General features: G+C 44.3%; 2 protein-coding genes across 5 annotated transcripts; both read left to right on the forward strand.

Annotated features, from left to right (window-relative positions):
• Positions 1-213: 213 nt before the first annotated feature.
• Positions 214-4,104, forward strand: LOC100844531 (putative G3BP-like protein). 4 transcript variants are annotated; one of them, XM_014896921.2, is made up of 10 exons: positions 214-379; positions 1,239-1,291; positions 1,387-1,524; positions 1,615-1,888; positions 1,971-2,344; positions 2,444-2,627; positions 2,700-2,821; positions 2,888-2,953; positions 3,040-3,103; positions 3,500-4,104. In XM_014896921.2, the coding sequence occupies exons 2-10, from the start codon at positions 1,241-1,243 to the stop codon at positions 3,862-3,864; spliced, it is 1,638 nt and encodes a 545-aa protein (XP_014752407.1). In that variant the 5' UTR covers positions 214-379; positions 1,239-1,240; the 3' UTR covers positions 3,865-4,104. The 4 variants fall into 4 exon arrangements, with proteins under 4 accessions (XP_014752407.1, XP_010228503.1, XP_003561548.1 ...); XM_010230201.3 differs by having other exon boundaries at positions 215-379; positions 1,239-1,295; positions 1,968-2,344; XM_003561500.4 differs by having other exon boundaries at positions 215-379; positions 1,968-2,344.
• Positions 4,105-7,024: 2,920 nt separating this feature from the next.
• On the forward strand, positions 7,025-11,218 carry LOC100830242 (FACT complex subunit SPT16). Its single transcript, XM_010230200.3, has 3 exons — positions 7,025-7,178; positions 7,428-7,486; positions 7,586-11,218. The coding sequence occupies exon 3, from the start codon at positions 7,618-7,620 to the stop codon at positions 10,903-10,905; it is 3,288 nt and encodes a 1,095-aa protein (XP_010228502.1). The 5' UTR covers positions 7,025-7,178; positions 7,428-7,486; positions 7,586-7,617; the 3' UTR covers positions 10,906-11,218.
• Positions 11,219-24,794: the final 13,576 nt, after the last annotated feature.

Raw genomic sequence — 24,794 nt, forward strand, 5'->3', positions numbered from 1 at the left:
GAGACCATTAATTCAAGCGTTGTCGCATCCACCGTCAGGCTACTGCCACCGCCGCTAAGAACACACAAAAACGTTACAAATAAGACACTAAAACGATGTATGTTGATCCCTTTCCCTCACCTCATTTGCAACGGGAATTTTTTCTCCGCTAGGGTTTCACGCTGAGAAAGAACTGAACAGTATAATTTTTTTTTTATTTGTTTTGCTCGGCAATCTTCCCTCCCCTGGCCCATCTCGCTGCCCCGACGGCCCAACCCCGTTACTCGTCTTCCTCCTCGAGCGAGCGCCGCCACCCCCTCACTCACCGTCCCGCTGCCGAGCGCCCCAGCCCCTCGCTCCGTCGCTCGTCTTCCTCCTCGTGCGAGCGCCTCCACCGCAGGTATCTATCTCCCCTTCAATTCTCCCGTTCCCGACCGTTTCTCCTCCCATCACCCCACGAACAGATCCCGCCCTTTTGCTTCCCGTTGCATCTCCTTAATCTTCCCCAATTCGTAACTGAGGCAAAAATCGGGCGGCCGCCCTACCTTGCCCTACCGGGTCCTCCGCCCTTGCAGTTTTCTGTTCTTCCGGTTTGGACACTGATAGTCTGGTAGCTGAGGCTGGAGTCATTAGTAATTCGAATGTTATTAGTTTGATTCCTGTTGTCACGAGTTTATTTAGGTAGCAATAATAGCATATGGGTTAGGCCTGTTTCCTTCTGGATGAAATGGCTTTGTTACTATTTAACTGCACCTACCATTTTGATATTTTATACTCTAGCTGCCCTAATGGTGTCTATTGTGGAGTTGTCTCACGAGATGACTATACCGTAGATATATGCAACATGTACTGCACTATAATTTTTTATTTTTTATTGGTTTAGTTTGTTCTTCTGTTCTTATAAATTGATGTTTAGCTTGTGGTTGACACAAAATTTCAAATAAGCCTTCTAAACTTCTTGGCCATTCATATTTTTGGGACTTGTTTATGAATAGTATTGCGGAGTTGTACTGTAATTGGTTAGATGCTGTTTTGATGGTTTTACAGTTTTTCTCTCTCTAATCTTTAGAGCTGATTTAAATTTTGGTCCTCTTTATTTCCATGTCATGGGCAGAGTTTTGTGCTGCATAGTTTCTTGAAGCTGCATGTTGATGTTCACCAACCATCCCTCTTCTAATTCTTTTTATTGCTGCTACCTTTCTTATCTACTCATCTAATAATTCTTTTAGGTAACCTATTATTGTCTAATTTCCTTTCAGCAATGGCAGCGCAAGCAGGAACCCCAGCTACTCCTCTTTTAAGTCCCCAAGTAGTAGGTTTCTCTCTCTCTCTCTCTCTCTCTCTCCTATTAACATGCTAGAGCATTAAAGAAATACTTCTGTTGATTGACATTTTATTTTCTTCTAGATCGGTTCTGTATTTGTTGAGCAATATTATCGCATTCAACACGCAACACCAGATCAGGTGCATAAGTTTTACCAAGACATAAGTAGGATTGGCCGAGCAGGTTCTGATGGAGCTATGGGATATGTAACAACATTGCCTGTAAGTTCCAGTATGAAGATATGTTGCTGTAACTGGTACAACCTTGCATACTTTGATTAGATGTGCTTATCAACTTTTGTTGTTGAGCAGGAGATCAACAAAAAAATTATGTCTATGGATTTCAGTCAATACTTAACAGAGATAGAGACTGCCGATTCAGTGTTATCCCACAATGGTGGTGTGCTCATTGTTGTTACTGGATCGTTAACGTCTTCTGACGTTTGTCAAAGATTTACACAGTCATTTTTCCTTGCGCCACAAGAAAGTGGTGGCTATTTTGTTCTCAACGATATATTGAGATTCATATCGGCAAGGAGTGAAGGAAATGGAAGAAATCAGAAGGCTGGATCTGTTACTGAATCAGGTAATCTTATGCGTTCCATTTAATTTCAATTAAAATAAATGTAATCCTATATTCTTATGTGTCCTGACATTTTCAATAGTAGCAGATCCTACTCCAGCTGTTATGGTGGAGCATATGATCCCTGACAGTGTGGTAGTGGAGAGTAATGTTGCAGATGGGGAAGTTCTGAAACCTGCTGTTAGTGGCCCAGCTGTTGAAAACAACCATGGTGTTAGTGGCCCAGCTGTTGAAAACAACTGCGGTGTTAGTGGCCCAGTTGCTGAAAACAACCGCAGTGTTAGTGGCCCAGCTGTTGAAAATAACCCCACTGTTAATGGCACAACGGTTGAAAATAATGTTAGTGTTGAGTCACCTGTGAAATTTACAAAAAAAGAGGATCCTAAAAAGACCCGTATTGCTGCTTCTACCCCTCCACCAAACCAGATGGATGTTACCAAGAAGACTTACGCATCGATTGTTAGTTCTCTATCCTCCCTTTTAGTTTACTGTAGCCTCTTGCTCCCATGTTCCGGTTTTTCTGAATTTGTTGGATTCTTACGAATTAGTGACCTGCAGGTGAAGTTCACGAAGGAGGGCCCACCAATTCCATTTGCCAAACCGAAACCACCTCCTAAACCTGTGACGAAACCTCTGACCAAGGCTGTTGAAGCTTCAGATAAACCTTCTGTAAAAGCTCTGCAGGTTGCTGAAATCACTCAAGATGACATGAATGTTACCAAAAACAGCACTTCTCATGATGGTTTGTTATGTCTCTGATTCAGTATTCAATCCTTTTGACAATAGTAGCTTTAAACATCATTTTATCCTGCAGGACAAGGCTATTCGATTTTCATCAAGGGCTTGCCTTTCAATTCTGCTGTTGAAATGGTTGAGGAAGAGTTTAAGAGATTTGGTGGAATCAAGCCAGGTGGCATCCAAGTTAGGAACAATAAGGTTAGTGAATGTTGGTTTTGAATCCAACTGTAATTTTTTTCTGACATTCTTACTTTATTGCTGTAGTTTGATCGGTTCTGCTTTGGATTTGTTGAATTTGAATCCCAGCAATCTATGCAAGCAGCAATTAAGGTTAGCCTTTTTCTTCAGTAACGGATATAATATCATTTTTGTTGTATCCAAGAAGATGTAACTTGCAGTCTTATTATTGGATATAGGCATCTCCGATTTATATTAATGAGAACAAAATAAGTGTTGAGGAGAAACGAACCGCTACACGTGGTAAGCAATTTTTCTGACTTACTATGTGCCCTTGTTCTAATTTGGTACTCCCTCCGATTCATGTTACTTGTCGCAGTTTTGTCTAGATACGCATGTACCTACACAATGAAACACATCTAGATACATGCGTATCACAAAACAGCAACTAGTAATATGGATCGGACGGAGTAGTATTTGCCTTTTGTCACAATTATATGTATATTGCAAAATCAAATTCATATGCAAGGGTGCTCATCTATTTCAGTCTTGCTAATACTGTATTAGTCTTCGTTAGTCTTTGCAGAGTATTTATAATGCTTTTATTCATGTTGTTGGAGATTCATTTATTTTTTCATTATGCTTTCTGGAGATTTTGTTACCTGAATGAAGCACTTACTACATGAACTCGTTCTTCAGTTGTGAATGGCGTTGTCACGAATGCTAGCAGAGGTGGCCGTTTTCAGTCTGGCAGGGCTGCCCACCGTGGGGATAATTTCAGAGGACAGGGAGGTGGCTACGTGAACAATGGAAACTATCAGGGTGGTGATAACTTCAGGAGGAAGGACGGCGATAACTTCAACCGGAGGGATGACAGCGATAACTTCAACAGGCCGAACGAATTCCGAAACCGCAATGAGTTTACTGGTCGTGGACGAGGACCGCTCCATGGGAATGGCTATCATCACAATGGGAATGGCTTTCATCAGCCACGGCCGTTGCAGAACGAGAATGGGAGATACACCCGTGTCAACGTCCCAAAGCAAACATCGGTTGCTGCATAGAGGCCCTCTCTAGAGGAGCGTTGTTTCTGACGACAGCAGGGAATTACTTGTTACCGTTTGCTAGAATTTGGTAGCACTGGTCGTTTGTGGTGGTGAATTTTGTTGATGGTTAACGTCAATTATTGGTTGGTGGTGATGCGAACATCGAACTATGTCGATCTTTACTGGAAAAGCGTATCATTCATGTTTATCTGTCTTTCTCGGAAATTATCGTATGGAGCTGAAAAAACATTTCTTATAGTCCTACCTGTAAGCTCGTAACAAGAAGTCATATACTCCTTCAGTCCAACAAAAGATGTCTCAACTTTGACTAAATTTGAATGTTTGAAGATGCATTCAAATTTAGTCAAAGTCTTCAAGCATTCAAATTTAGTCAAAGTTGAGACATCTTTTGTTGGACAGAGGAAGTAAGTTTTTTGCAGTAACAGTACGAAATAACAGAACAAAGATTCCATCCACGGGTCCGAAACAGGTATGGGTGATTCTGGATCGGATATTATCCGGCTAAATCTGGTTCCAAATCAGACGGCATAGGATATGGTACGAGAAATGTCTATCCGGTCGGATCAGGATATCGGATATCTTATTCGGATACGGTTTCGAATACGGTATAAGCATAGTCTGGCGGATACCGGGTTATCCGAATTTCAGGTCGGATTATCTGGCAGTAAAAATTCGGATATTATCTGGTTTTGCACTGCTAATGGGCTAAGGCCTCAAAGCCCACGTATTAACCATAACCTTCTAACCTGGACAGACGGCCACGAAGACACTCGTTTTCTCCCCGATACACACTGCTCCTGGCTGCTATTTTTGTTGTATTCCCTCCGATCCATATCCATGTTAGTTGCCGAAATATTACATGTATCTAGACGTTTTTTAGTCATATATACATTCATTTTTTAGCAAATTTGAGACAATTATTATGGATCGGAGGGAGTATTTTGTTTCCTTAATACTTATTGTTACTGGACTGCCATGTATTTGCTGGAGGAGGAGGTCGGCATTTGTGAGACTATGTGTCCAGTGTGTGAGACTAAGTGGATTTGTTCTTGCTGGACGTGGATTGCTTGTTTACGTCTTGCTAATCTTGTATTTTATGCGGTGATTATGCGGCATTATCCGTCAGTTATTGTCTGTTTCCAATCCGTTACCGCTCCGCTACCGTACCGTTTCCAACATAATCCGCTATATTCTGTTTCCGTTTCCGTTTCCGTGTCCGAACCCGTATCCGTAGCGCTTCCGAATCCGATAAAAAATATGAAATGGGATATGTTACGAGCATTATCCGTCCGGATCCGATCTAGTTTCAGCCATAGAAACTGAAACATTCAAAACAGCAAAGGATGTGTAAAAAACAGCCCGCTTGCCCCACATCGGGCCTTCGTCTTCGTATTGACGAGCTACTCATCTCTCCGGATGGCACCCGACGGGTTCGGGTACAGGTACAGCTCAACCATACCCGTACCCGACAAAGAACCAAACAAGGGCCAAAAAAATTTGGTTGACAACTATTTGGCTTGGCTTGTGTTGGCTCCCAACCAAACAGATCTCTCCCAGCCCCGGAAACGACGCCTCACCATCTCGCTCTCTCATCCCTCGGTGAGCCCCTCCACCTGCGGCGTCGGCGTCTATTCGCCTTTGCCAGCGACCAGACCGGCTACCACCTCATCCGCCCCTCGTGACCAGAATAGACGGCTACCCCATCATCCTCGTTCTCCCACTTGGGGCCTCCTCAGATATGCTCGGGCGGCGATCCTCTCCAGCGGCGTTTCATCCTACCCGACGGTCATCCCTATCGTTGTGAGTTCCTTGTATTGTCATTTCTCCACATCATATCATTTTTTGCGCACCGTCGCTGTGGAGTCTGGGCATCGCTGAGTCCGTGACTAGGTCAAAATGGAAGTAATCCCCTTTTGAACTCTAGGTTTATGTTTTAGATTGTCCGAAGATTGGAGAAATTAGTCATTTTTAATTATTAATATCATACATTCGTATCGTAAGAAATCTTGGAGTGATACACGACAGAGATAACTCTATTTTTTTGTATCGAAATAAATCATATTGCTATGCTAACTAATATTGCAGTACTTGGAGTCATGGGCGAAGGACAAATAAATGTTTTGGTAGGAAGATTTATATAACAGCCATACAACGAAAGAGTAGTAAGTGGCTTTCATGCTATCGACCAAGAATTAAATCTTTTACTTAAAAAAAATTCAAGCGCCTCAGATATGGACACACCCATAGAAATTTGGCATAATAAACAGGGTAAGAAACCACGGTTTTTGGGCCCGTCTCACTAGCTCCCAGTTTTTGCTAATTTGCCAACAGAACCACGCATTTCGGCCAAACTAGCCACAAATTTTTTACATCACATAAATTATTAAACTACTTTTTCTCAATTAGGCCTAGGGTGGGAGCTCTGGACTCATTTATCTCTCACTTTTTCTTTGCTTTGCTTTTGTTTTCTTAGAACAACGATCTGACTTTATTTATTCAACAAACAAAATACAACTGATTGAAAAATTAAGATGACAACAAATATTTCGGATAAACTGAAAGTTACATAAAGAAATCTTTTGAGCAAAAGTTTTCTAGCCGCACCGATCGCATCTTGATATTTCTCCAAATCTCTGGTGACGAAACAATAGAAGACCAAATCTGCATAAACTGGACTAACCTTGTAGGTTTTACTGAGCCGCATGAGACGCCCACCCAGCGGGTGAGAACTTAAGATCGTTGAACAAGCGGTGGCCAGGGACACAGCCCTCGCAAGACAGGTTATCGAACCATTGAATCATAGCCGAACCGATGAGAAAGATGATCAAACTCACGAATTTACGAGCCGTGAGATCAACAAACTCCATAGAGTAGACCATGATAGACACGCTATAATGGGGATGAAGCTGAAAGACCATTAATCTAAGCGTCGTCGCATGCACTGTCAGACTGACGCTGCCAAAAACACACAAACCTTACAAATAAGGTACTAAAACGATATCAGATGTTGACGATGATACGTGGTTTCCTCACCTCTCGTTCCCAGACGATTTTTTTTTTGTCGGACGGCTGGGGTTTCGCTGATGAAACAGGACAGTAATTTTTGTTTTTATTTGCTTTCCTCGGCAACCTTACCTCCCCCTGGCCCATCTAGCTGCCGAGCGCCCAGACGGCCCAACCCCGTCGCTCGTCTTCCTCCTCGAGCGCGCGCCGCCACGGCGCCACCCCCTCCCTCCCCGTCCCGCTGCCGAGCGCCCCAGCCCTCTCGCTCCGTCGCTCGTCTTCCTCTCGTGCGAGCGCCTCCATCGCAGGTATCTATCTCCCTTCAATTCTCTCGTTCCCGACCGTTTCTCCTCCCATCACCCCACGAACAGATCCCGCCCTTTAGCTTCCCGTTGCATCTCCTTAATCTTCCCCAATTCGCAACTGAGGCAAAAATCAAGGTAGCGCGGCCCTACCTTGCCCTACCGGGTCCTCCGCCCTTGCTTGGAGTGATACATGACCAGAAAGGATTTTTTGTTAATTCAATAATTGATTCACTTTGCATGCTTTATTTGCAGGGAAAAGAATTTCTGATACTCATCGACTCTTTAGATTGTCAATCCACCTACTCTGTGAGGTATCTGCCTTAGATTTGAAATATTTTATGCATAGACATTGCATTTGCTTTTCTTGTGAAATGATTGCACTAGCTAACTATGGATCAAATTTCCTGCAGTTGGCTTGGTTAATGTGAGCTTCTTGGTAAAGATGACAGATAATGGTAAAACAAAGTCAGGCTCTGCAGCCTATACAATCAATCTAGAGAACTTCAGTAAACGGCTGAAGTTATTTTATGACCATTGGAACAAAAACAAGTCTGATCTTTGGGGTTCTTCTGATGCCATCGCAATTGCTACCCCACCTCCTTCTGAAGATCTTCGTTATTTGAAATCCTCAGCTCTCGATGTTTGGTTACTTGGATATGAATTTCCAGAAACTATCATTGTCTTCATGCAGAAGCAAATACATTTTTTATGCAGCCAGAAGAAAGCAAATCTCATTGGAGTTCTGAAGAATGCTGCAAACGAGGCTGTTGGTGCTGATACTATCTTGCACGTGAAGGGAAAGAATGGGGACGGCATTGACTTGATGGATGACATACTGCATGCTGTTTGTGCTCAGTCGAAATCTGATACTCCAGTTGTTGGTCATATTGCAAAAGAGGCACCTGAGGGTAAGCTTCTCGAAACATGGGCAGAAAAGTTATCTGGGGAATCTGTACAACTTGCAGATGTGACAAATGGCTTTTCTGAGCTTTTTGCTGTGAAAGACGCCACAGAGGTCATATGTGTTAAAAAGGCTGCTTACCTAACTTCATCTGTAATGAAAAACTTTGTGGTTCCAAACATGGAGAAGGTTATTGATGAGGAGAGGAAAGTATCACACTCCTCGTTGATGGATGACACAGAGAAGATAATTCTTGACCCTTTAAAGGCCAAGGTGAAGTTGAAGGCTGAAAACATTGATATATGCTATCCTCCTGTCTTTCAGAGTGGAGGCAAGTTTGATCTTAAGCCAGGTGCCTCCAGTAATGATGATTATCTCTACTATGATTCAGCAAGTGTTATCATCTGTGCAATTGGGACCAGGTACAGTAACTATTGTTCCAATGTTGCCAGAACATTTCTGATAGATGCTACCCCGACGCAGAGTAAGGCATATGAGACCCTTTTGAAAGCCCAGGAAGCTGCTTTAGCAGCTTGTAAACCAGGCAATCAGATGTGTGCAGTTTATCAGGCTGCAGTTGCAGTGTTTCAGAAGAATGCCCCAGAATTACTTCCTAATCTAACAAAGTCAGCTGGCACTGGAATGGGCCTCGAATTCCGAGAATCTGGCTTGAACTTGAACCCGAAGAATGACCGTCTGATAAAAGAGGGCATGGTTTTCAATGTCTGCCTTGGTTTGAATAATTTGCAGGCAGAAACAAACAATGAGAAGACAAAGCAGTTCTCTTTGTTATTAGCTGATACAGCTCTAGTTAGTGACAAGACTGTAGAGATCTTAACAAATTGCTCCAAGGCTGTTAAAGATGTCGCATATTCGTTTAATGAAGATGAGGAAGATGTTCCCAAGCCAAAACGGACGAAGGTTGAGCCTAATGGCCTGGAAGCTGTACCATCCAAGGCGACACTTCGGTCAGACAACCAGGAGATGTCCAAGGAAGAGCTCCGGAGACAGCACCAGGCTGAGCTCGCTCGTCAAAAGAATGAAGAAACTGCTAGAAGGCTTGCTGGGGGTGGTTCTGGTTCAGGCGATGGTCGTGGTCCTGCTAGGGCCTCGAATGAACTGGTTGCATACAAGAATGTGAATGATGTACCTTACTCAAGAGAGTTGGTGATACAAGTAGATCAGAGGAATGAAGCAGTCCTACTACCTATTTATGGCAGTATGGTCCCTTTCCATGTTTCTACTGTTAAGAGTGTGACCAGCCACCAAGACAACCGCACCTGCACTATCCGCATTTTCTTCAATGTACCTGGCATGCCATTCTCAAATGATAACAATCTGAAGTCTCAAGGAGCTATTTACTTGAAAGAGATTACATTCCGCTCAAAGGACCCACGCCATAGCAGTGAAGTTGTTCAGCAGATCAAAACATTGAGGAGGCAAGTTGCTTCAAGGGAGTCGGAGAGAGCTGAAAGGGCCACCCTTGTTACTCAGGAGAAACTCCAGCAGGCTAGCACCAAAACAAAGCAAATGAGGCTTAATGATGTGTGGATACGACCTCCATTTGGTGGTCGTGGGAGAAAGTTGACAGGAACTCTTGAGGCCCATGTTAATGGTTTCAGATATTCTACTTCAAGGACTGATGAGCGTGTCGATATCATGTACGGGAATATCAAACATGCTTTCTTCCAGCCAGCAGAAAAAGAAATGATTACCCTCCTCCATTTCCATTTACACAATCATATTATGGTTGGAAACAAGAAGACAAAGGATGTCCAGTTTTACGTTGAAGTGATGGATGTTGTTCAAACTGTTGGTGGCAGTAGGAGGTCGGCCCTCGATCCTGATGAGATTGAAGAAGAGCAGCGTGAGAGGGATCGCAAGAACAGAATTAACATGGAGTTCCAGAACTATGTGAACAAGGTTAATGACCATTGGTCACAGCCACAGTTCAAGGGGCTTGATCTGGAGTTTGATATCCCTCTTAGAGAGCTCGGGTTCCATGGGGTTCCATATAAAGCTTCAGCTTTCATCATTCCGACTTCAACTTGTTTGGTTGAACTAATTGAGACTCCTTTCCTGGTGGTGACCCTGGGTGAGATAGAGATTGTTAATCTAGAAAGGGTGGGCTTTGGAACAAAGAATTTTGACATGGCTATTGTGTTTAAGGACTTCAAGAAGGATGTTCTTCGCATCGATTCCATTCCGTCAACATCACTTGATGCAATAAAGGAGTGGCTCGACACCACTGATCTCAAGTACTACGAGAGCAGGCTGAACCTTAATTGGCGCCCTATTCTGAAAACTATCATCGATGATCCTCAGAAGTTCGTCGATGATGGTGGGTGGGAATTCCTGAATATGGAGGCAAGTGACTCTGAGACAGAGGAAACAGAGGAATCAGATCAGGGGTATGAGCCATCTGATGCTGAGCCCGAGTCTGAATCCGAAGAAGATGATTCCGATAGTGCGTCCTTGGTGGAATCGGATGAGGATGAGGAGGAGGATTCTGAAGAAGACTCAGAAGAAGAGAAGGGTAAGACCTGGGATGAGCTGGAACGCGAGGCAACCAATGCAGACCGGGAGCATGGTGCAGAATCAGACAGCGAGGAAGAAAGGAGGCGCCGCAAGGTCAAGAGCTTCAGCAAGTCCCGTCCGTCGTCAGATCGTAGCAACCTGAGTAGCATCAGCAAGCCTCGTCCACCAGGACGCGGTAATGGTAGCAGCAGCAAGCCTCGTCCACAGCCAGAGCGTGGTAGCGGCAGCAAGTCTCGCCCACCGCCTGGGAGCTCCAAGGGAGGGACTTCGAAGAAGCCGAAGTTCAAGTGATACCACACCCACCTGTCTTGGATGTGCTCTGCCCTTGGGAGGCATGACATTGTTGGCTGTACCGGAAGCCTAGTTGGCTCTTTCTCTAGATCACTACGATACTTCGTTCTGCAGTAGCTCTCCTATTAGGCATGTAAGAACTTTGGTGAATTATTGCAGTGTGTGGGACGAATCTTCAGACTTTTGTCATTGGGTAAATTTCAGTTGATTCATCAGTTGTATCCTCGTTGGTGTAATGTTTGGTGCTAGAACGTTGACCTCCGGCTTGTGTAATATTTATATTTTGTCGGCAAAAGTTTGTGTGTTTCTGCTATGCCAGTTCGTTTACGACGCTCATTGTCATGTGTCGTTCTGAAAAGATATTCTTCTACCTTTGTCTCAAAAAAGTTAACTTCTTGAAGCTTATCGAGAAAACTACCAACATACCAACATGTGCAACTCTAAGTTAGTTTTATTAAATCCATTATTATATATCACTTTATAGTATATATTTGAAATTATAAATATTACTTCTTCCGATCTTAAATTGTTGTCGAAATATTACATGTATCTAGATCCTTTTTAAAAATAGATATATTCATATTTAGGCAAATTCGAGTCACGGATTTAGAATCAGAGGGAGCAGTACATTTTTTTATGAACTTGGTCAAAATCTAAGAAATTTGATTTAGAGCAAAACAAGAACATCTTCAACAGAGGAAACACGAGAACTGTTGAACTAAACTTTATTCGCTGCATGATAAAAATTGCTTTCCTCCGTCAAAAAAAATCTTACTTCGTACTACCGGTAGGTATTTTTTTTCCTTTTGAACTTTTGAAGCCTAAAAGAAAACACGGAGAAAGATATCAGAGCCTTGGATTCTTTATCGGGTTTGCACAGTTCCGACACCGAAACCAAGTATAGACTGTCGAAATGTACGCACGCAAGATCGGCAGATCATTACTTAGGTCAGTCGTCCGAGACGTGAACCCTAGTCGCCGGAAGTCGTAGGAGCAGCGAGTTTCTTTCGGTTCCCTCGTCTTCGATCGATGATTTGGCATCAGGTGATGAGAAGAAACATGGATCAATGTCTGGCTGTCGTTTGTGTACCTTATAAATGTCCTCGCGACTGCGTCCTGCCGGAGGAGGCAACGCCTTATCGAATAATGGTATCCTGGCTCCTTCGTCTTCCTGGCGTAATCAACTCGATCTACTCCATGGAGCTATTGAATCTCGTGGTTAGTTTTTTCGTTATTTTGGTCTTCTTCCTCGTCGGTTCGGTGAAGAATAAGCGGTTCGACAACCTGCCTTGCAAGCTGGTGTGTCTCTGGCTAAAGTCCGTTCAACGATATTAGGTTCTCATCAGTTGCGGTGAGTGACTCAAGCGGCTATTAGAACCAATGAGGTTAGTCTAGCCTGTGCAGATCTGGTCCTTTGCAATTTCATCACCGGAGACATGGAAAATTTTCAAGATACGGATGATGGATCTAGAGTTTGCTTCAAAGAATCTTGACGTAACTTTTAGTTTCATTAGGGATCTTTGTTGTCGGTTTTTGTTTCAGTTTTTTTATCCCTTGTAGTCTGCTAATTGATTCAATAAAGCCAGATGTTTCTGAAAAAAAAAATATACGCACACAAAAAGTAGGAAACTTTTCTTGACATATACGCAAAATCGATGGCCAATATGCTACGGAGTATATATATCCAGATCAAAATGACTTAGAACGCCAGTGTCTCCTTGGGCTTGTACTCCGGAACAGTATGTCCAACTCCCTGAAAATCGGTCAGAAAGCCTCAGACAAACTAGGTAGGCTTCAAAATGCTCAAAGTAGGCCTTTATCAATTTGATACGATCATCATTCAGCTGAGAACATTCAACAAAGCATGGCAGCATAAGCGCGTAGCTATCGTAGATGGACACAAGGTGAACAAGTGTAGGCTCCGATTCTCCGGGTCAAGTTATTGAAGCAGAGGAGGAATGTTTAGTTAGAGTCTATATCTGGAGTGCTTTTGTATCTCGGCGACTTCTACCCTAGGCGACTAGGGTTCCCTACTCCGTCGGCATCTTGGATTCCGGTGATGAGTTCCAGTTAAACTTCAATCCCATTCTGCCTAGTCCTCCTGCCTCTGCTGTTTCTCGGGCTGATAAAGGGGATAGCTAGCCTATCTACCCGGCCTTGGTTTCGCAGCGGCAGAGCTAGGGTTTCGATCTACGATCTGTTCTTCATGGAGCTTCTTCTGGCGGCGAGTTGTTGAGTTGTGCGGTCGATCATGGCGAGTTCGTCGGCGTTTTTGGCGGCGGGGAAAGAAGGAGAGGGGCTGGAGCGTGCTCTGGAGAATCTGGTGCTTAGGGAGGGCGAGCTGGATGATGTGGTGATTGAGGATGCCGAGGTGGAGAAGATGGCTCTGGAGGCGCGCTGGCTTGCGCTTGCGCGAGTTCATACCTCAAAACCGTTCAGCGTTGGAGTTTTCCACCTGGGTTTCCCCCCTTTCCATTACTTAAAACGGAAATACACAAGTTCACAACAGACTTAGAAGAGCAGAAAGCACTACGAACTACACCTACGCCTGGGCAGGAAACCCGCTGACCAACAACCTGCATTCAGGTTGTTGACTAGGGGACAAAAACCTACCCCTACAGAAATCCTACCAAATCTTAAACCAACATTATTACAGCCAAAATGAAGAAGCAGAAAAGGTCTAGACCAACAGCCACAACTCGCTCAGCAAAATATCAAGACAGACCAACTAATAGAAAACAAAGCCGTCGAGCAGATCAGTCAGCATCGATGCGAGGCACGCTCCAGGTAGAAGCATCAGCAGGCGCCCCCCTCCTCCATCTTGCGCATCAGGTCTTGCGCATTGTAGACAAGCTTCTTGGTACCTTCCTTCAGCAACTCCACGTCCGTCCCTTTCTGAAGACCTGCCCAAGACATGAGATATGCATAAGCAGCAAAAACAATTTCAAAAGGGGATTTTAATTTGTAGTTCTCAAAAGTAACTCGGTTACGACACTTCCAGGTGGCCCAAACAATAGCTGCCAATCCCACCACAAAGAAACGATCACCCTTAGGTAAGAAGGCATGCATCCAAGCAAATAATTGCCAAAGAAAAGAAGGAACCAATTGTGCACCAAACAGAGAGCCCACCACCCTCCAAACAACTCTCTGCATAGAGCAGGTGAAAAAGCGGTGTCTGTCATTTTCCAACAAACCACAAAAAGAGCATAAAGGAGAACCATGCCAATTTTTCCTCAACAAACAGTCCCTAGTAAGAACTGCATCCTGGAATAACAGCCAAAGGAAAATTTGAATCTTAAGAGGAATTTTGGATTGCCAAGTCCACTTATTATGAGCACCATGATTATTTCGTTCAAGCCACTGGTATAAAGACTTAACAGAGTATTTTCTAGATTTTTCCAAACTCCATCTTACCAGATCAGCATTATGATTTAAAGGTAAGGAGACAAGCTTGTTAGTGATATGAGCCCATTGGCCAGCCAATAGAGGATTAAGCTGTCTATGAAAAGTTACCAAAACATGATCCTCCCTATACATTTTGATAGTGATGTTAGGAGACTGACAAATACAATACAAGTCAGGGAACTGGATTGCAAGCGGCTCACCAGTATCCCAACAATCCTCCCAAAGCCTCATCTGTCCCCCATCCCCTAGAGTAATTCTTCTACCAGCAAGATAAAATTCTCTAATTTTCAATAAAGTTTTCCAATAGGGGGAATCATTCTGCTTCATTTTAACAGTAGGAACAGAAGCATTACTAAGGTATTTCCTCCTTACAACAGATTGCCATAAACTAGAGCCAGTTTCAAGCCTCCACCACCATTTACACAGGAGGCTCACATTTTGCCTCCTTAAATCCTTGACACCAAGACCCCCTTTCCCCTTGGATCTGCACACCCTCTTCCATTTCACCGGGTGATATTTCTTTTTTTTTCTCCAGAATTTCCTTCCCAAAGAAATTTCATTCTATGCTTATCTATTTTCTCAATAAAAGTCTTATTAAGGAAGTACATAGACATGTGGTATGAAGGTAAATTAGATAAGCAAACATTAAGCAGAACCAGCTTCCCACCCATAGAGAGACTACAACCCTTCCAAGCTTCCAACCTTTTTAGAAATTTAGCATCAAGAAACTCCCGGTCTTTATTTTTCAAAGGAGCAAAACTCACATGAACACCTAGATATTTCATTGGCAACAACCCAACTTGACAGCCAAAAAGGTCAGCATAAATGGAAGCATCATCATTATCACCTCCAATCATATAAATCTCACTTTTTACAAAATTAATTTTTAATCCTGACATCATTTCAAAGACATATAGTAGGAGTTTCATATTAACAGCTTTTTCTTTGTCATGTTGCAGACAGATGACTGTGTCATCAGCATATTGTAAGATAGCCAATCCATGATCAATCAGATCATTAGCCAAACCAACAAAAATACCATTCTCTTGACCTTTAAGCATGATTGTTAAAACCTCAGCAGCCAAGTTAAACAGTATAGGAGACAAGGGATCACCCTGTCTAACTCCTTAGCACTCTGAAAGTATGGGCCAGTTTCATTATTCAATTTAACACTAGCAGTTCCATTTTTAAGAGCTTTCTCAATCCACATACACCATTTAGGATTAAATCCTTTCATTTTTAGACAAGATAGGATGAAATCCCAATTGACCTTGTCATAAGCTTTCTCAAAGTCAAGTTTTAAGAGCACTCCAACTTTTTTCTTAACATGAGTATGATGCATTACTTCATGCAAGGTTAGGATGCCATCCATGATATTCCTACTCTTGATAAAAGCATTTTGTTGGATACTAATCAATTTCTCAGAGAAAGGTTCCAATCTCAAAGTCATAGTTTTAGTGACCCATTTATACAAACATTTAAGGAGACAAATGTGTCTGAATTGTTGTATTTTATCAGCCCCAGCCAACTTATGAAGCAAAGTTATGATACCATAGTTCAATCTCTGAATTTCAAGGGTACCCTCATAGAAATTAGTGAAAAGTCTCATAATGTCACCAGATATAATATGCCAAGTTGCTTGAAAAAATTCAATAGGGATGTTATCCGGACCAGAGGCTTTATTAGGTTTCATAGAAAACAGGGCATTTTTAACTTCCTCAATTAGAAAGGGCCTAGTTAGTTCCTCATTTTCATGTTCATCCAACACCTCATGAGCAGCCCACAGCTCAGGAGATAGCCGAAACATATTCCCAGGAGCAGGACCAAAAAGGTCTTTATAATAAGCAGTGGCATGATCAAGCAATTGTTTAGTTCCTTCAATGTTAACTCCACCATCTACCAGAGTGTAACATCCCAAAAATTTCAAACTTTTACATGAGCATTACATCCATAAGCATCATGCCACAATTGCATATTTGAATTCAAATTTGAATCTCAAAAGGGCTTTGGAAAGATTTTTGTTTTCATTTTAAACCCTAGGGTTTACACCCATTTGAGCTTTGGATCTTCAAACCATTAAGGTTTAAGTATAAAAGGGGTTTATTGCATATATAAGCTATCCCATAATTTTTGGTTAATTATTTGGAGTTGAAAAAGTACTATATTCAAATAGATATATAGTCCTAAAGGCATTTATAGGGCAAGTGTATTTTTATATATTTTATTTTGAGGGAAAACTACTCCCAAAAGTTGTATCATGGTAGGACATGATTTTACAAATTTTCTGGTTTTTATTTGGACCAATTTGGAGTTCAAACTCAAAAGATATCAAAGAAATAAGAAAAGCAGAAAAAGAAAAGGCAAAAAGAAAAAAAAAGGAGGGGTAAACCGGACCGGCCCGGCCACTTTGGGCCGAACCAGCCCAGTCCGACCGCGCCCGACCGCACGCGTGCCGGCCCCGCCCGCCCGGACGCCCCGCGGGCGCGCCCCGCACCCGCTGACAGGTGGGGCCCACCTGTCAGGGGGGCTTCGTCCTCGCGGGGAAAGCTCCCGCAATCCCCGCGCCGCCTGCCATGGACGCCGCCGCGCGCAATCTCCGCCGCCCCGTCTGCTCGGACCTTCCCGAAGTGCTCCTTTCGCGTCCCTTTAAAGCTCTCGCCTCCGCGCTCCTTTCCCCTCTGCTCGCCCCTGCTCGCACGCCGCCAGGCTGCCGGAATCGCTCGCCGGAGTAGCTCCGCGCCCGCCGCCGTCCCGAGCTCGCCGTCACCTGCACGGTACGCCAAGAACGACCCGACCTCCCCCATATTCTTTCTCTCCTCCTCGTGGTTCGTTTGACGTGCTCCTTCTCCATCTTTGTGCCCTGCAGCGCTGCCCGCACCGCCGCCCGAAGCTTCGCCGGACCCGCGACCGCGCCGCCGCGTCTTCTTCGACCTAGGCGACGACCCGCGCCGCCCGAGCCCCCGCCGACCCCGTCACCGAGCGCGCCGCGCCTCCCCGTGACTTCCCCGAGCCGCCCGCCACGCCGGAGCACCCCGCGCCGCCACGCCCGTGCCCGCGCCGCCGTCTCCTCCAACTCCGGCAGCCCGCGCCGCCCGGTAAAACCCTAGAACTCCCCTCGTCCGTCCGATCTAGATCGATGGTTAGGATTAGATCACTTATAAAACGAACCGGTACGCACTATGGAGCGTCCGATCTTTATAAGTTAGATCTAACGGCTCGGATTTATTTATAAACCGAACCGGTACCGTCCAATAATAATGCGCCACGTGGCACCCGGTTTTATAAAATAAAAATGTAATTTTAATCCCCCGGAATTAATAAAAGGCACTTTTGCAGATAGGCCCTGTAACTTCAAATGATCATAACTTTAAATCTGCTTGGCCAAATTTAATGATCCACACCTTTTTGGAATCTTTAGGAAATTTAAAATCTTTTGGCACTGTCCAATTTCAAATTTGACTAATTGAATCACATTCAAATTACAGATTAGGGTTTTATGCCTTTTAAATCATAACTAATTATCTAGAAGTCCTTTGAATGAAACAAGTGCGCAAAATTTTGTTTTATTGTCCTCTGTCCAATGGACAGAGAAACAAATATTTTGAACTAATCTATCTGGCTGATGCCAATAAAACCTCATTTTAGGGTTTAAACCCTAGCCATTGCAATTTATTTAAAAACCCTAATTGCATGTGCTTAATTATCAATGCCTTGGACCAGTAGATCACCCAAATAAAACCAACCCACTCATTTCACATGTTTTGCATCGCATCATGGCATACATATTCTTTTGTCATGTTTGTATTGTGTGTTTATGTGTGTGTATATGTTTGTTGATTGTATAGTATTCTCGGAGAGCGAACCTTGCAATTGTGACGAGTGTTTGAACTCCAACTACTATCAAGGCAAGTTCAATTTGATCATTTACCCATTATATTATTATGCACTAGATTTTAGTAGTTGCATTGTTAGGATTATTATTGTATCTATGCTAGCTATGATCTGTCCTAGTAGTATATGATACCTTTGCCATGACCTTCACCACCAATTGCCATCGTAGTAGTAAGATGATATGCTATGATTATATACGAGGGTGGTATTATTACAATGTGATACTATTGAATTACAAACATAGTTTTCCTAGTGTATGGCAAAACAAGTAATTCAATGAACCGTCCTGAGTGGGCTGCTTTGAGTATTCGGATGTCGTGACGTTAGGTCCATTTCTATGGGTCCCTCTGAGTCGAGTTCCTGTGGATTCAGGAATGGATCGTCCATGGACGTCTCTCCCGTGGATTCGGGGAGCGCCTTCGTCACAATGTGGGATGCCACCCGGGATAACCAGAGACTGGACTAGTTTCCTGTTTAGTAGCTTCCAGTACAACCACATGGTAATATGGGCTCTGCCTGGATGGAGTAAGAAATGTTTACCCAGATCCGATGGATTGTACTGAGGTAGTTGTGTAGGTGGGAGCGCGGGTCCCTCAGGTGGTTTGGGTGAACATGTTCTGAAAATTCTTGAAGTCGATGCCGTTGCTACTCCACCCGGAGGACAGCAAGGGATTAACACGTCGAATTCTTGTGGGTAAAGTGTACCACCTCTCGAGAGTGTCAAACTAAGTACTTAGCCGTGTCCCCGGTTACAGACAATTATGAGCAACTGGATATTGGGGCTGTAAGGAAAGTCTCACTCATTCTAATTTCCTAATAAAATGAATGGTTTGAACTGGGTAGGAGCATTGATGTTTCTACTCAATGTGCCTAGGTTAATAGGAGCATGGGTGTTTCTACCCTGTGTCCAATAGAATTCAAAACTATTTGTCTAAAAAAAACCGATAGGATTTGAATAATGATGCTTTTATGTAAAGTAGCCAAACCCCACTTAGCCAAACTATGCATGTACTTGGTAGGTCCTTTATAACTCTAGTGAGCTTACCAATGCATTCAAATGTATTGACCACGTAGTGGCTGCAATTAATAATGCAGGTGAAACTGACGAAGAGTGAGATTCGTCGATATTTCTTTGGGTCATGTGCTTACATTCCAACATGCTCTCTCCTCTGGGAGTAGATGAGGCCCTTTTACTCTACCTTTCCACTGCAGCTTCATGATACATTGTTATCATGGTTTTGAACATTATTTGTTATGCTGGCCTAGGAGGTCATGCAAGTTTGTAAGTACAATTTAAGTTCTGAATGATACGATGTAATAAAGCACTTTTGACCTTTGTATCTTGGTATTACATTTTGAACTGTGTGTGCTAGTGAGTCGATCCAGGGACTAGCACAAGTAAGCACAGAGATCGAACCCTTGGTGAAGGGGATCGCTTCACAGAGTATGTATTTTATTTTTTATTTTCCTGCCATTAGCAATTCTGTGAAAGTAGGAAGTATTCTAGTCTCCTTTCAAAATCCAATTCTCATGAGTTTTTTGAATCCAATGCATTTCCTCCTCAGCATAAAGCTCATCCAGCTCAGCTTGGATAGCCACCTTCCTACCATACATATTAGGAGAAATAACAGCAACCTCCTCCCAACTTTCAATTCCAGCAAGTTCCTCTTTAAGCTCAGCTCTCCTTTTCCTATTTACACCAAATAAATTAGAACCCCAACCCTTGAAATATTTCTTCACTTTCTTTAATTTGATATTCATAACATCCACAATATCAGTTTTAGTTACAGGTTGATTCCAAAGCTCAGCCACTTTAGGTAAGAATCTCTCATCTTTCAGCCAGGAGATATCAAAATGAAAATCTCTCTTAATCTTAGGAGACACAACCTCATTGGTGTTCAGAATAAGGGGGTTGTGACCAGATTTGCTCCTTACTAACTTAGTGAGGGAGGTAAGAGGGAAAATATTCTCCCATTCCAAGGACATGAGCACTCTATCCAGTTTTTCCAAGGTAGGATCAACCTGGTTGTTAGATCAGGTATAGGCACCACCATTCATGTGTATCTCCCTCAACCCAAGAGTATGAATGACAGAATTAAACAAGTTAGAAGAATGGGAAGCATGAAAACAGTTTCTTCTTCTCCCCCCCCCCCCATGTCTGAGAATATTAAAGTCCCCCCCCCCCCCCCAACGATAATATAAGGGCCATCAACAATGTTACAAAAAGCTGCCAATTCAGTTAAGAAAACATCTCTAAACTCCTCATGAGCAGCTCCACAGACAGTCAGAAGGCTCCAATTACACTTCTTCCTCTTATCCCACAAATTAAACTGCAACACATAATTTCCCAATTTATAAGAAACCAGCTCAAAGCTATCATTTCTAATCCCCCCCAGTATACCACCAGATCTTCCATGTGAAGGAATCCATTTCCAGGATAAATCATTTTTAGGGTTCACTTTTCTGAAAAAACTCTAAAGAAAATCTTTTTTATGAGTTTCTTGAAGGCACACAAACTCTAGGTTATTAGCATGGATAAGATCAGAGAGGCAAGCAGCCATGCCTTTTCTACCTACCTCTCTACAATTCCAGAACATACCAATCATGAATATTTAGGGGGCAACTGCTTCTTTCTACCAGCTCTGCCAGGGGGTACAGAGCAGCTGGTAGACAATGAAGCAGTCTTCTTAGAACTTCTAGTGACAGGGCTGAACCTGTTAGGAGATAGCTTTACTTTAGGAGACCTCTTTTTTTTAGGTTGAAGAGGAATACATTTTTCCTCTCCCTCTGCCCCCCCCCCCCCCCGGTAGGTAACCAGTCTAACATAAGAGGGGTAGATTCCCCATTACTAGTTACCACATGCAAAGCATAATTAGTTTTCACATCAATGTGTTTTTGAATCAAATTAAATCTAGCATTTTCAAGTTCTTTCAGGAAATCAACAGAAGAAAAATCATTATCAGCAATGATAACACCCATGAGAGAAATCCTAAGCATTAATTGAGTAGAGGGGATAGCAGAAAAAGATGTAGAGGAGGATGTGAGATTACCTTTCAAATTCCTCCTTTTAGACAGATCAGCAGCTTGATCCATCATAGTCTCAAATCCACCTTTCTGCAACAGGCGCTTACTAAATCTGTGAGGAACCTCAGGAAGCACAGCCTCAGACAGCTCATCCTCAGGAGATAAACACTCATATGGTACCTGTTGCTCAGTATCATGCTCCTCAAGCAGAGTACTAGATGGAGAGTGAACCACATAATCCTGAATCTAAGAAAGTCCCCTAGCCTGGAGTGCATTCAACTCTACAACAGTGGGATTGATGTTTGGCATAAGAGCCAAAGGGATATAGGAAGAAAGAGCCAGCAGAGGACCATCCCAATTGACCAGGGTATTATTTTGCATCATAAGTTTAGGAGGAACAGGTGTAGAGGGAGCAAAAGAGGGAATGAGAGTGCAGGGTACAAGCCATTTACCCAGATCTTGTTCTCTAGCCAGCTTGTCAATAAAAAGCTCAGTATCCTCTTCAGATGGCTCCTCAGAATCTTCCTCAGCCTCAGCATCATCATTAGTATTCATCATTCTTCCCTGGATAGCAGAACTATCCTTTCCAACCATAGGAACCATCTCATTATCAACCACTGAGAGAAGTGAAGTTGTTGAAGTCACAGGAGCAGGGACATCCTCCACCATAATCTCAGAGAAATCAGGAATCCCATCAACCTGAGACATCACATTTTCCAATGAAGCATGAGGTGCCTGATGTCCTCCTTTACCACCAGCACCCAATCTAGGAAATCCAATAGACCCAGGGTTCCTTTCCTCCATACGAGGTCGTTTAGAAGGAGAAGGTTGAGATAGCTGATCTTGACCATCCACAACCACTGTTTTACCAGTATTAGAAAGAGAACCAACCAAGACAGAATCAATCTCATAATAAAAGTCATAGAACTGTCTCCCCAAACACCCCTCAGCCACTTTAGGAAGCTGAGCCACATCACGGCACCCAATCAAAACACGCATATATTCAGGATGATGCAATTTTGAGTTGTCAATTTCCAAGGGCACCCCAACCAGAGATGCAGCATAAGCTGCATTTTTCTCTGAACGCTTTTCCACAGGAATATTAGCAATCTTAACCCAAGCAATGTTCAAGTCAGCTTTAGCCCCAACAGAAGCAGTCCAAGGAGTCAAACGCAAGGTAGCTGCACAATTTTTCATGAAAAACCTATCCTGGTAGCAAGCCTTCTCTACCTCACGAGGAGTAGGGAATCTCATCACATACTTGTTAACACCAATTTGTCGAGCAGTACAGCGCCAACCCGAAGCAAAGAAATTGGTAAACTCGGTCTCAATGTCACGACTAGAAGCAACACCCCCAATCACAGAAATAACCACACTGCTAGAACGATCTTTCACTTGCTTAGCAGAGGAAGAATCAGGCATATAAAAGAACCCTTGCCCCTTAGATTGAAAAGCACACATCGGTGCAATGCATTCCCAAGGAAGAAAAACATTGCAAGAAGCCAGCACATGACCAGATTTACCACAACGCTCACAGATCAAAGAAGGGCAGCGAGCCGAAACATGTGAAGAAGAACGACAGTGAAGACAAGGATCGATGTTACCGGGAGTAGCAGCATGGGTTTCTTCCTAGCGACCACCCTGCTGACGCCCACCCTGCACACCTTGCGCATGTGCTGCTACTGCCCAATGATCCTACGTTCCCGACTCACGGCCGCCCTGCGCCGCCGCCACATCCCAACGGCTATCATGCGATGAACCGCCGATGTTGGACGAGGACTGGCCTCCCTCAGGTGAATCCCGTTGCCAGACGTTTGGCCGGCCGCGACCACACCCAGCCCCTCTTCCCTGATGCCTAGATCCGAAACCATCAAGACGATGGCCCCGGTTGAACTGCGCTCCCCCATCCCCCATCGGCGGAGAGGTCCGAGCCGGGGAAGAAGACAACACCTGCGCAAAAGAACACGAATCGCCGGCGACCTTCCCTGGCCACTAGCCGAAAAACTCTCCTCGCGAGGGGGGAGGTGAAACCCTAGATCCAGACCAGAAATGGGAAAAGTAGGTGTCCAGGACGGACTCACCGAGGACGGCATCCAAGATATGCTCCGTGCCCACTCGCTGTGGGACCCGAGAGCTCGATCGCGCTTCGCCATGATCAATGGTGGATGAAGCCTCCACGCGTCCCGGAGGAATCCGAGGCGCCCCCCAACAGGCCAGGCGCAACCGAACAACGTGGAATCGCCCCAACTAGACGAATCTCCGGCTCGTTCGTATGACCAGACTGAGGTCTCGAACCCGGCCCAATCAGACCACGGACCACATGGCACGGGAACGAGATCGATCCACCATCGTAGTGAAACCTGTCAATAACCGGTCGACGACGTGACCAGTCACCTCACGAAGGATGAGATGCCTCTCAGCGGGGAGAAACTCGAGGGATCTGCCGTGGATCAGTGGCCGCGAAGTGGAGATGGTGGTGGAGTAGGTCACCGGCCAATGCGACATCCTTCTTAGCGTTGGAGCTTTCAAAGAGAAGATGCGCACGATCTGGAGTTGTGCGCAGGAGCCAGAGAGCTGTGAGGCGGGTGATAATCTCTTTCTTGTCAAGTTTACTTGTCTTGGAGATTGGAAGAAGGTCATGTATCAAGGCCCATGGTTGTTCAGGGGATACATGGTCGTGATGGCTGACTATGATGGGAAAGCGGACAAGGCCTCGATCCCTATGAACCGGGTGGCAGTATGGGTGCAGATCCATGAGATTCCAGAATTATACAGGAGGCAGTCGGTGGTTGATCAGCTTGCTCGAAGGATTGGAAAAGTACTTAACATTGAGACGAAGCCTCCAAAGTATTATGAAGGCGACTATGTTCGGGTTCGAGCAAGTATCGATGTGAGGGAGCCGCTGATACGGGTTGTCCCTCTAAACTTACCTACTGAGCGGTTGCTATTGGAGGTTAAATATGAGAAGCTTGGCTTTTTTTGTGATGTGTGTGGTCTCTTTGGCCATAACCGGGAAGAGTGTGGGGATGGAGTGCATGATGAGAAGGAGTTGCAGTATGGCAAATGGCTTCTAGCCACGCGACGTGTTGCGGCCACAACATTTTCTTTTGGTGACCGAGCCCCCTTTGGGGGCCGTCGGGGAGGTCGCACAGGAGGCCGTGGAAGGGAGACTGTGTCGCTGAAGCGTTCATCGCAAGAGGCGGATTTGCCTATGGAGGAAGATCTGAAGGATACGGCATCGAGTCCGGCAAAAACCCCAGGTGTCAGGACGAACGGGGAGGTGGAACATGTGTCTGCGTCTAAGAAGCTGGACATGGACAGAGATACGGTCTTTGGGCCTAGCAATGAAGTTGCTGACATGGGGGATGGCAAGTCTGGTGATAGCCGGGAGGAGCTTCCCGAAATTCCCTCTCCACCTCCTAAATACACCAAACCGAAAGATCACAAACGGGTGAAGCAGGGTTTGCATGGCTCAATGGCGCAAGATGACAAAACAGGACGGCCTCCTCGGGGGGGGGGGGGGGGACGCCGGGAGCAATGAGTACATATTATGAGCTGGAACTGCCGTG

The sequence above is a fragment of the Brachypodium distachyon genome, chromosome 1, assembly GCF_000005505.3.
Source record: "Brachypodium distachyon strain Bd21 chromosome 1, Brachypodium_distachyon_v3.0, whole genome shotgun sequence".
Lineage (NCBI taxonomy): Eukaryota > Viridiplantae > Streptophyta > Magnoliopsida > Poales > Poaceae > Brachypodium > Brachypodium distachyon.